General features: G+C 46.0%; 1 protein-coding gene across 5 annotated transcripts in view; it reads right to left on the reverse strand.

Moving 5' to 3' along the window:
• Positions 1-495: 495 nt before the first annotated feature.
• The window catches only part of LITAF (lipopolysaccharide induced TNF factor), a 39,426-nt gene continuing 27,228 nt past the window's right edge, over positions 496-12,693 (reverse strand). For all 5 annotated transcript variants that reach the window (XM_003808274.7, XM_003808273.6, XM_034939794.3 and 2 more), the window contains exons 2-4: positions 8,996-9,220; positions 6,022-6,178; positions 496-2,243 (exon numbers count right to left, since the gene is read on the reverse strand). In XM_003808274.7, the coding sequence (XP_003808322.1) occupies positions 2,135-2,243; positions 6,022-6,178; positions 8,996-9,215 (486 nt within the window). In that variant the 5' untranslated portion in view covers positions 9,216-9,220 and the 3' untranslated portion in view covers positions 496-2,134. The remainder of the gene's footprint in view (positions 2,244-6,021; positions 6,179-8,995; positions 9,221-12,693) is intronic.

Raw genomic sequence — 12,693 nt, forward strand, 5'->3', positions numbered from 1 at the left:
GATCTGGAAAGCAGCAGTTTTTCAAGACTGTAATTTAGGGTTTAAATGACAATGTAAGCCACACCAGGATGACATTATTTCCTTGCATCTAGCAAAATGAAGCTGTATCATCAGGTAGCAAAGGACGGGGGAAGGCGGCATCCATATTCCTGACATGTTACAATACCCTCCTTTTAGCATCTCACAAAGCATGTTTTGTTCGGAGAATGAATGGGGACAGTTCTCTTCTGTGCATTTTATTAAAACTTGAAAGCTATGGCTTGCCGCCATCAATGACGCCTATTGGGTTCCAATAGCCTCATGTTCAAATCTGACTCGTTAGCAAATCCACCCAGCTCAACATCGGTCATCTTGACATTGCAGGATATTCAGCAAGTCTGAAGTTTTTAATCAGGAAGGATTTTCTACCGTTACTGAACAAACAAAGGTTCTTTGTAGCAATGGCTGGAAATGCAACATGAGCCCTTTCTTCACACCAAAAGAACTCATAAATAGTTCACCGGGTGAACCAAAGACTTTATTTTTCAAAAGCAGGTAACACCAAAGTACTATGTGGTATCCATATTCGTTGCAAAAATGATAATTACTGGAATTTTCCAAACATCAAATGATGGGGGATCAATGGTTACCACTATCATTTTCAACCAATATACAGATGTTCGCTCAAGGTCTAGGTTTTATTTCTACATAGTAGTATTCACATGAGTTCCCTATTCTGAATTATTATCAAAACGGGGACCCTTGAAGGTCGAGCCCAGCTTTGTCTTGACTTCAAAGATGACACAGCAGCCAACCTAGAATCCTGGCTTGCTGCTTGAGTCCTAGAAATCATGTCTTCTCATGTTTTACAACAAGCCGTGTCTCTGAAAACTAAAATTAGACTTTAGATTTCTCTGAAACAGTTCTGGTTCCCAAGCATCCGCACCATGGTACCCAGACATGCTCAAAATGTGCTTTCCCTTATCTTTCAAAACCCACCACCAGGAAACCAAAACGGACCCCACTCTGAGAGTTCCATGATGAAGGTGTTTAAGAATCACATTAACCCCAAGTAAAGGCAGTAGATGAAATTATCCATTTCTTTTTCTTATTTTTTTTTTAAGTGAGACTACATTGGCAAATGGGAAAATGACACCAATCATTTGATTACAGAAAATGGTTTTATAAATCCTCCTCTTGAAATTATGTTCAGGCCCAGCATGGTAGCTTATGCCTGCAATCCCAGCACTTCGGGAGGCCAAGGCAGAAGGATCGCTTGAGCCCAGGAGTTCGACACCAGCCTGGGCAACATAGTAAGACCCCATCTCTGTTTTTTTTAAAAAAAAGAAATTCTGTTCAAAAGTATTTCAGACCAAAAGGAGGTCATAAAAACTGTTCATATAATTACTCTATGAGAAAAAAATCCTTGTATGGAAAGGGGCACTGAAGATCTGGCACAGAGAAACAAGGGGAGACAGGCCAGTGATAAGATCCAGCCCTATTTTTCTAGCATGCATTTACGACCTTGTGGATATGTCTGTACTGGGTGTTAATAGCCCCCTCCTTGTATTTAAAAAAAAAAATTAAGAAATTAAAGTGGATCTGTGTGCTAATGAAGTCTGCAGTTACAGAATCTCAAAGCCAAGCCTGTAAAGTCTGTAAGGCAAGATCTTTGTCATCAGGGACGGGAAGAGACGGATAAGATAATGGTAGGCACTAAAGGCTGGTTCAGCCGAGCTCTGGGCAGAACAGCCTCAAAAATAAGGCAACTGTGGCTTCTCAGTTTGAGACTGCCACCAGAAAGGCCCATGGAAGCAGGAAAAAAGAGCCACTGATGGCAGATCACAGGAAGATATTCGGATAGGGCAATGATCACAGTTAGATGGCAGGACTCAGGGTCTCAGGGAGGCAGGAAACCGTGGAACTGACACTCAAGGGGAATGTCTTTGCAAGTCCTATGCACGACTCCAAGCAGCAATTTCTGGGGTTTGGAGATTTGTTAGTTTTGCGACGTATTCCCCCCAAAAGAAGACATGAAGGTGGGCCCCCTGGAGAAGTGAGACCACCAGGGCAGAACCTCCACCAGGCGTGAAGCTGGATGAGAGGTGGAAAGGACTTCCTGCGGCACCCGGCTCCCTCCACGTCTGGCTGAGTCCTACAAACGCTTGTAGGTGCCCAGAAGAGCTCTGCAGTTGGGACAGTAATGGTCCACGTCCTGCAGGGCATCCACGCAGAAGGGGATGAAGCAGCAGCCCGCTATGCACCTGGGAGGAGAGAGAGACACACGGAGCGCATTACTGATCACAACAGGATGGACACTGGCTGCCAAAAACATGTTCATGTCCTTCTTTGTAAAAAGGTCTTTGCCAGTATAATTAGGAATTTTGAGATGGGATCATCTTGGATTATCCAGGCGGACCCCTAAAACCCAATGACCTTAGAAGAAGAGGAGAGGACACACAGAGATACAGAGAGGGCAGAAAGAAATGTGAAGACAGAGGCAGAAGCTGGAGTGATGAGGCCATAAGCCAAGGACACCTGGACCTACCAGAAGCTGGAGGAGGCAAAAAATGATTCTCCCTGAAGCCTTAGGAGGGAGCGTGGCCCTGCTGACATTTTAGTTTTTGGTTTTGTTTTGTTTTGTTTTTGAGATGGAGTCTCCCTCTGTCGCCCAGGGTTCAAGCAATTCTCCCTCCTCCTGGGTTCAAGCAATTCTCCTGCCTCAGCCTCCTGAGTAGCTGGGATTGCAGGCGCATGCCCAGCTAATTTTTGTATTATTAGGAGAGCTGGGGTTTCACCGTGCTGGCCAGGCTGGTCTCAAACTCCTGACCTCAAGTGATCCACCCGCCTTGGCCTCCCCAAGTGCTGGGATTACAGGCGAGAGCCACCACACCCGGCCCCTGCTGACATTTTGATTTTGCACTTCTGGCCTCTAGAATTGTGAGAGTTAATATCTGTTGTTTTAAACACTAGGTATGTTGTAATTTGTGATGACACCCCTAGGAAATTAACATGCCAGCCAATGCCAAGGCTCCTCCTACAGACAGAGCCTCTTTGAGTATTATTTTCAAATCTGGGGTCATTTGGGAGTCTTTCAAAGTCTTAGATGGGCTTGGTGAACTTTTTTTGCAAAGGGACAGATAGTAGATCTTTTAGTCTTTTTGTTGCTGTGTTTTGTTTGTTTTTGTAGAGATGGGGTCTTGCTATGTTGCACAGGCTGGTCTTGAACTGCTGGCCTCAAGTGATGCTTCCACCTCTGCCTCCCAAAGTGCTGGGATTACAGGTGGAAGCCACCATACACCCGGCCACATACTTTCATCCTGATGAGCCATGGCGTCTCTGTTGCCACTGCTCAACTCTGCCCTTGGAATGAGAAGACAGCCACAGAGAATCCAAAAACCAACAGGCGTGGCTGTGTTCCTGCAAAACTTAAAACAGGCGCCTGGCTCCAGGGTCGTTTTGCCAACCCCCGTCTTACTGATCTCTTTTCCATATAGACAGGCTGCTTCTTACAGCAACCAAGTAGAGTTCCCCAAATAATGCCTCTTAACCTACATAATCCACCTTTGGCACACACAGGCAGGAACCTCAGACCGCCTGACAACCAATGTTTGCCAAAAATGGAGTTAAAACTCAACCTTTCACAGGAAGACGCTGGTTTACATAAAGCAGAATTTGGAAATATTCTGATGAGGAAATTATCTCATGAAAGAAATTTCCTCCTATTGCCTAAGCTTTCCAGAGCTCAAATAAGGGCAGTCAATCCATTCAGCAGGAATCCTAACCTATGGCTTATAGGTGCAGGCACGGCTCCAGGCAGCACGCACACATATTTTATCCTCAGCAGCCCCTGAGGTGGGCGTTATTGCCCCGCACCCCCGTCTATAGATGGGGAAACTGAAGCACAGAGAGGTAAAGTCACTTGCCCATGGCCACACAGCTAGTGAGAGGCAGGATTTGAACCCACTCTACCATGTTTAAGGAAGGAACAAAGGGAGGGAAAGAAAGGTTGCCTCAATTTCTAAAGCCAGACTGGCAGAGGCCAATACTCAATGTAAGTTTCTATTCCTCTATAATCCCAGCACTTTGGGAGGTCAAGGCAGAAGGACTGCTTGAGTCCAGGAGTTCAAGACCAGCCTGGGCAACATAGTAAAACCCCTGCTTCCACACAAAAAAAAAAATTTAAAAATTAGCTAGGTATGGTGGCACACACCTGTGGTCCCAGGTACTCAGGAGGCTGAGCTGGGAGGATTGCAGGAGCCCAGGAGATCAAAGCTGCAGAGAGCTACGATCGTACCACTGCACTCCTGCCTGGACAACAGAGCAAGACTCAGCCTCAAACAAAACAAAACAAGTAAGTTTCTATTCCATCTTTCCCTGATTTCAAAGATAAAAATTTGTTTTAATACAAATATCCAGAGGCAATGGACTTTTTTTTTTTTTAAGCATTTTCTGCCCACAGAATGAAAACAACAGCAGAGTCCTATGGGCAAGAGGGGGAATCAGGTGCCCACAAAGCTGTTTTGTCTCCTTCCTTCCTTATTTAACACATGACCTCAAGGAAGTTAACTAAACTCTCTGGGACTCTGAGCCTCTTATTGAAGTTAGGAAGAGAAATATTGTTCCTTCTCAACCTCAAGTCACCAAAGGACAATGTGGAGGAATGTGCCGGTTGCATGAGGCTCCTGAAACTCACAAACACCGTTTCCTTCAAGGAAAAGAATGGAGCCCCTTGGGGTTTTCTGAGTGGCTCACGTGGCCAGGTATAAGGAAGCTACTTTTACCTGCTTGGTGGGAAACAAAAAATTGATTGTGTTTCCTCAGATTTTTCTCCCAGAACAGAAACTGTTATGTCTTTAAACATAATACCTTTGGTGCAGACATAAATATTTATATAATTTCCCTGCATGGGCAATGGGAAAAATACTTCGGGTCATAAAAGGATAAGAAGTTTTGAAGCAATTCCTATGAAGAATTTTAATGTACAGATTCTTTAAAGCTTCCCTCGGGCTCGAGCAAAACATTATTATTTAGGTCATGAAATTCTAGAAGAAAAAGGAATCCCTGAGGGTATTGCCCTGTACACAGCTGGAAGCAGCTGTGAAGCTTGTCCCTTCATGCAGGGCGTGGTTTCAGCAGATAAGCAAGAAGAAAAGACGGAAGACCAATTTCTGGGGACTGTTACGCTTAAGAGCAGCAGGGATGACTTGGCCTCCCAGGGGGCATTTTTGTTCAGAACATTGGGGAGCATGGTGCTCCTAGCATCAAGCAGGTGGGGGCCAGGGATGCTATTCAATATCCTACAATGCACAGGACACCCCCTACAATAAAGAAATGTCTTGGGCCAGGCATGATGGCCCACGCCTGTAATCCCAGCACTTTGGGAGGCTGAAGCGGGTGGACCACCTGAGGTCAGGAGTTCGAGACCAGCCTGGCCAACATGGTGAGACCCTATCTCTACTGAAAGTACAAAATATTAGCCGGGCCTGACAGTGCACACCTGTAATCCCAGCTACTCAGGAGGCTGAGGCCGGAGAATAGCTTGAACCTGGGAGGCGGAGGTTGCAGTGAGCCGGGATCATGCTACTGCACTCCAGCCTGGGCAACAGAGTGAGAATCCATCACAAAAAAAGAAAGAAATGTCTTAGGCCAGGCACAGTGGCTCACACCTGTAACCCCAGCAGTTTGGGAGGCCAAGGTGGGCAGATCACCTGAGGTCAGGAGTTTGAGACCAGCCTGGCCAAGATGGTGAAATGCCAGCTCTACTAAAAATAAGCTGGGCGTGGTTGTGCACCCCTATAATCCCAGCTACACAGGACGCTAAGGCAGGAGAATCGTTTGAACCTGAGCAGTGGGGGTTACAGTGAGCCGAGATCGCCCACTGTACTCCAGCCTGGGCGACAGAACCAGATTCCATCTCGAAAAAAAACAACACAAATGTCTGGCCCTGAATGTCAAGCATGGTGCAGTTGAGAACCCACCCCCGCCAGCACCCAGAGAGAAGGGCAGGAGGGCTTGGGGCCAAGTGGGAGGCAGACTCACCCCAGCAGACACAGGCTCCCGCAGGACAGCCAGGTCAGAGCACCGGCGTTATAGGACAGCTGACTCACGATCATCTTGTTGCAGGAAGGACAACACATTTGGACAGGGCGGTCCAAAAAGGTGATGGGGTGCTGCACGTAGACCGTCTGCACGGTAACTGATGAAAGGGAGAGGGACAAACACAGGTTGCTCAGGAAACAAGGCCAATAGCATTCACTACAGGACAAAGAGAGGAACGCAGGGATGCCAGCAAATATTATATTTGTACATTTGTGTTCATAGCATGCGTTCATCGTTTGGCTATCTATGAGAGCCAAAAGGGGAAGGAACACCAGTGTCCATCGATGGACCAATAAATTAACACAGCGAAGTTTATCCATCCACCAGAATATGATTCAGCCTCAAAAAGAAAGGAGGACCGGGCGCGGTAGCTCATGCCTGTAATCCCAACACTTTGGGAGGCTGAGGTGGGAGGATTGCTTGAGCCTAGGAGTTTGAGATCAGCCTAGGCAACATGACAAGACCTCATCTCTACAAAAAAATATAAAAATTAGCCCAGCGTGGGAGTACATGCCTGTAGTCCCAGCTACTCAGGAGGCTGAGGTGGGAGGATCAGTTGAGTCTGAGAGATTGAGGATGCAGTGAATCATGATTGCGCCACTGCTCTCCAGCCTGGACAACAGAGCGACGCTCAGTCCCAAAAACAAATAAATAAATTTTAACCAGCCTCACACTGTGCCTAGCAGCTCTTGATAAATAATCCACTCTCTTTACACAAACCCTTTGATAAACTCTGACAGCCAATGATAAGGGCAGAGTTTACCAAGCCAGGAAACGCAGGCCAACTCTGTAAGACAACAAGCTAGTGAACTGTGTTGATACAAGAAATGAAAATATAAAATAATGCTAGGAAGAAAAAGCTATGTGAAAACATGTTCGAACATTCGCAAGAATCAGAAGAGAATCCAGGCCGGGCACGGTGGCTCACACCTGTAATCCCAGCAAATCCCTTGGCTTTGGGAGGCCGAGGTGCGTGGATCACCAGAGGTCAGGAGTTCAAGACCAGCCTGGCCAACATGGTGAAACCCTGTTTCTAAAGACAAAAATTAGCCGGGCATGATGGCGCGTGCCTGTAGTCCCAGCTACTTGGGAGGCTGAGGCAGGAGAATTGCTTGAACTTGGGAGGCAGAGGTTGCAGTGAGCCGAGATCATGCCACTGCACTCCAGCCTGGGCAACAGAACAAGACTCTACCTCAAAAAAAAAAAAAAAAAAAAAAGAGAGAGAACCCAGGGTGATGAAAATCATCAAGCACTTCAGTTGTTAAGCTCATATTTTTGTTAAAGCAACTTCCTTCTGTTCCTTTTTACGTTGTTAGAATGTCATTTATATAACAAATGAATTAGGGGGAAATTACTGCCTAGAGTTAACTGAACTTAGTAATATTCATAGAAAGACCCTCCTTCCAGAAAAGTAGTATTGAATCATACTTTAGCACTTATGTGTAATATTTTTGTGGCAGGGGGCACAAGGTCTTGTTGTGTTGCCCAGGCTGGAGTGCAGGGGTACAATCATAGCTCACTGCAGCCTCAACCTCCTGGGCTTAAGCAATCCTCCCACCTCAGCCTCCCAAGTAGTTGGGACTACAGGTACAAGCCATCACACTCGGCTAATTTTATTTTCATAGAGACAATGTCTCACTATGTCACTGAGGCTGGTTTGGAACTCCTGGCCTCAGGTGATCCTCCTGCCTCAGCCTCCTCAGTAGCTAGGATTACAGGCGCAAGCCACCACACCCTGTTCATACATTTTATTAAGTGTTTTTGCGGTTCAAGAATAAGTTATTTGGACCAGGCTCTGTGACTCATGCTGATAATTCTAACACTTTGGGAGGCCAAGGGAGGTGGGAAGATCGTCTGAGCTCAGGAGTTAAAGATCAGCCTGGAAAAACAGTGAGACCCGATTTATACAAAAATTTTAAAATTAGCCAGGTGTGGTGCTGTATGCCTGTAGTCTCAGCTATTCCAGAGACTGAAGTGGGAGGATCACTTGAGCCCAGGCTGTAGCGAGCCATGACTGCACCACTGCACTCCAACCTGGGCAACATGGTGAGACCCTGTCTCAAAAAAAAAAAAAAAAGAAAAAGAAAAAGAAACTATTTATTGATCACAGGATGGTCTAAAAATCTAAAGTCATTATCTCATCCTCTTCCAGCTCAAAATAACTTGAACACAACAATAAGAGTTCACTTTTATCAAACGAGTACTCTGTATTTGGCACACAGAACTTCCTCTCATGTTAACAACTCACTGATATTTATAAATAGGTACTTGATGAAACCTATTTTACAAATGGGGAAGCTGAGGCACAAGGAGGTTATGTGAACCCAGGCAGTCTGATTCACGGGCCCCCTCTCTGAGCTAAAGATTTCTTTCAGAACTACCTGTGATACTAAAGCAGTGACGTACCAGGGCACCCTTGGGCGGAAGGAAGCACCAAAGGACAGGGACCATCTAGTTGCTCAAAAGCAGAAGAGCAACTTGCATTGAGGGTGAGCTGGTATGAAAACACAATCACACATTGCTCAGGACAGTTTCTTCTCCTCCCTATTCCTACCTCGGCCCTGGCCTCAGGGCAGAAGTTCTGCATCAGACCTCAGGAGGAAGCGTGCGGGCCCTTAAGACACAAACTCCCATTCTCAGAAGAAAGTTGGTTGTGCCTCCACGAGATGTGCCAAAAGATTCGTATATGATGACCATGGGAAAGATCCTAAACCATACTTTATTACGGAAAAGCTGTGAGCCTCACCAACATGGAATCTAAAAGACTGTGTGTGGAATTTCAAGGTAAGGGGGTAAAACTGGAACGTACTGGCACTTCACTTAGACTCTTTGGCAGAGTCACTTCGGTCACTCTCCTGATTCCCAGGGTGGAGGGCCAAGGAATGGTAAGGGGGGCCTGGGAGGCCACACGTACTTGGATTGTTATTGGGGATGGGCGCTGGCTGGGTATAATACGAAGGAGGATTCATGCCCTTCCCATCAGGCCCCGTCACAAGCCCCGTAGTTGGCCCAGGCATGGGAGCTGGAGGTGTGGGGTAATAACTGTTAACAGCCACTGTCTCTTCATAGGATGGAGGTGCAGATGGTGCTGAGGAAGGCCCGGTGGCCGCCTGGTAAGGTCCTGGAACCGACATTTTACCTAAAACAGAAACAGAACATACCAGATAAGAAATTCAGTTGATCCCTCCCTCTCTTTTTCACCTAAGTCTTCAATTTTCTTTCTGGCAAACAGAAATTCTGAGAAAATGACTTCCATCCAGCTTTGTCCAAAAGCTAGGAAGAGGGTTAATGTCCCTTCAAGACCCCAGAATTAATCAAAAAGTAAATAATTACTACCAAAAATCACCAAAACCTGGAAAATCCAAAGTGGAAACATCAACCAAATACGAGTCATTTCTTCTTCACATGTTAAACCATTACCAGACAATGACCTATGTACCTTCCATATCTGGTGTTTCTTCTTCGTTGCTTTTTTTTTGTTTTGTTTTGGTTTGGTTTGGTTTGGTTTTTAAACCACTGTGGTTTTCACTAACTGTTTCAGGTAACGGAAAAGATAAAGGCATTCAAAAACCAACCACAAATTATCACAAATAGCAAAGGGGCCAGATGCCACAAAATGCACACTGTATGATGCTATTTAAATAAAGGTCAGAAATAGGCAAAATGAATCCATGGAGCGGTTACTCTTGGAAGAGGAAGAAGAATCTGGAAAGGGGTATGAGGGGGCCTTTGCAGGGGGCGGGTCCTGTTCTCTTTCTTCACCTGGGGGCTGGTTACAGAGGTATGTTCAGTCTGTAAAAATCTCAGTTGTACAATTAAAATGTATATACTTTTTTGTATGTGTGTTATAGTTTTGTTTTTTGTTTTGTTTTATTTTTTTGAGACAAGATCTGTCACCCAGGCTACAGTGCAGTGGTGTGATCTCAGCTCACTGCAGCCTCCACCACCCAGGCTCAAGTGATCTTCCTGCCTCAGCCTCCCAGGTAGCTGGGACTACAGGCATGTGCCCCCCCGCCCGGCTAATGTTTTCATTTTTTGTAGAGATAGGGGTCTCACTTTGCTATCTAGGCTGGTCTTGTACTCCTGGGGGCAAGTGAACCTCCCGCCTTGGCTTCCCAATGTGCTGGGATTAAAGGCATGAGCCACCGCGCCCAGCCTGTGTGTTATAGCTTTTTAAGAAGGAAATACACATAGACTCCAGTTCTCATTTTGAAAAATGAGCACCAGAGCAGCCAGGCACACATTTTCTTTTGTGAGGGCAAAGAAAGGATTTCCCTCCAGCCCTGGCAGAGCTGCTGCTCGCCTAGAATTACACCCTGCACCCAGAGTGTGCTCCTGTCTGATGTTCCATGATCCAGCAGCCATGGGGCAACTGGAAGCAGACACAGTGCTGTTCTTTGTGTGGCTGTTTTTCTAACTGGGCAGGGTTCAGGCTGCCTTAGAAGAGCCATTCAAACCTGTCTCGGGAGAAATGGGAAATGAGGCTCCAGGGCAGCGAGCCACAGCCACCACTCCCCTCTCCCGACACTGTCTGCCTCATTTTCTAGAACTCGTGGGAAGCCAAGGCAGCAATTAATCCCACTGCAGGGAGAAGGGTAGAGTCCTTCTCAGAAGCCCTGCCTCTAAACCAAGCCCCAAAGAGGAGACTTCTCTGGAGGAACCGAAGAAAGGGTATTCACCTCAAAGTGGAAACAGAGACCAGGTGCGGTGGCTCACACCTGTAATCCCAGCACTCTGTGGAGCCGAGGTGGCAGGATAGCCTGAGCCCAGGATCTCAAGACTAACCTGGGCAACATGGTGAGACCCCCATCTCTAAAACAAAACAAAACAAAAGGGCTGGGTGCAGTGGCTCATGCCTGTAATCCCAGTACTTTGGGAGGTTGAGGCAGGAGGATCACTTGAGCCCAGGAATTCACCACCAGCCTGGGCAACATAGTGAGACCCTGTCTCTACAACAAATTAAAAAAGTAGCCAGGTGTCGTGGCACACACCTGTAATCCCAGCTACTTAGGAGGCTGAGGCAGGAGGATTGCTTAATCCTAGGAGGTTGAGGCCGCAGTGAGCCATGATCACTCCACTGCACTCCAGCCTGGGCAACAGAGTGATACTCTGTCTCAAAAACAAACAAACGAAACAAAGTGGAATAGAGGCGGGGGAGTGAACATGATAAAAAGAAAGTCAGTAAGTAAAGATAGGTTGGGGCTGCATTCTAGAAAACTTTGAAAGTCCCTTGGAGAACACATGTTCAAGACTTCATTCTATCAGAATGCTGTCCAACAGAACCTTCTGTGAGGATGGAAATGCTCTGTATCTGCTGCTCAATATAGCAGCCACCAGTCACGTAAGGTTATTGGGCGTCTAAAATGTGGCTTGTGGCCGGGCACGGGGGCTCATGACTGCAATCCCAGCACTTTGGGAGGTCGAGGCAGTGGGATTACTTGAGCCCAGGAGTTCAAGACCAGCCTAGACAACATAGTGAGACCCTCTCTCTACAAAATTTTTAAAATTAAAAAAATTAGCCAGGCATGGTGGTGCACACTTGTGGTCCCAGCTACCCAGGAGGCTGAGGTAGGAGGATCACTTGAGCCTAGCAGGTGGAGGCTACAGTGAGCCATGATCATGCCACTGCACTCTAGCCTGGGTGACAGAGCGACACTCTATGTCTAAAAGAAAAAAAGAAATGAGCTAGTGTGAGTGAAGAACTGAATTTTTTTTTTTAGCTTCTTTTTCATCTTTTTACTTGCCAATGAATTTTTACTTGTATTTAAGCAATTTAAATGTGAAAACTGACAATTCAATTATTGGGAAGCTTTTATGTAAGTCTTGGACAACTTGAATATATGAATCATTTTTTCAATGGTAAATTTGATGAACACTGAATATAGATCAAAATGTTTTTTGATAAAAATTTAGCATTCAATTTGGGATAGAATGTCAATGTAAAAATACACCCTGGGTTTCAAAACTTAGTAGGAAAAAATGAATGTAAAATATCTCATTAATAATTTCTTATATTGATATATTAAAATGACCACAGCTTAGATATATGAAGTTAAGTAAAATGTATTGTTAATTTCACCTGTTTCTTTGTACCTTTCAAAATGTGGCTACTAGGCCGGGCATGGTGGCTTACACCTGTCATCCCAGCACTTTGGGAGGCTGAGGCAGGAGGATGGCTTGAGCCCAGGCATTCTAGATCAGCCTGAGCAACATAGGGAGACACTGTCTCTACAAAAAAATTAAAAATTAGCCAGACATGGTGGTGCACCCCTGTGGTCCCAGCTACTTGGGAGGCTGAGGTGGGAGAATCACTTAAACCCAGGAGTTCAAGTGAGCCGTGACTGCGCCACTGCACTCCAGCCTGGGCGAGACTGTCTCAAAAATAAATAAATAAAAACAAAATAAATAAAAAAGAGGCCAGACACAGTGGCTCACGACTATAATCCCAGTACTTTGGGAAGCCAAGGCAGGCGGATCGCCTGAGGTCAGGAGTTTGAGACCAGCCTGGCCAACATGGTGAAACCCCGTCTCTACTAAAAATACAAAAATTAGCCAGGTGTGATATTGGGCGCCTGTAATCCCAGCTACTCAGGAGGCTGAGGCAGGATAATC

This window comes from Pan paniscus, chromosome 18 (assembly GCF_029289425.2).
Source record: "Pan paniscus chromosome 18, NHGRI_mPanPan1-v2.0_pri, whole genome shotgun sequence".
Lineage (NCBI taxonomy): Eukaryota > Metazoa > Chordata > Mammalia > Primates > Hominidae > Pan > Pan paniscus.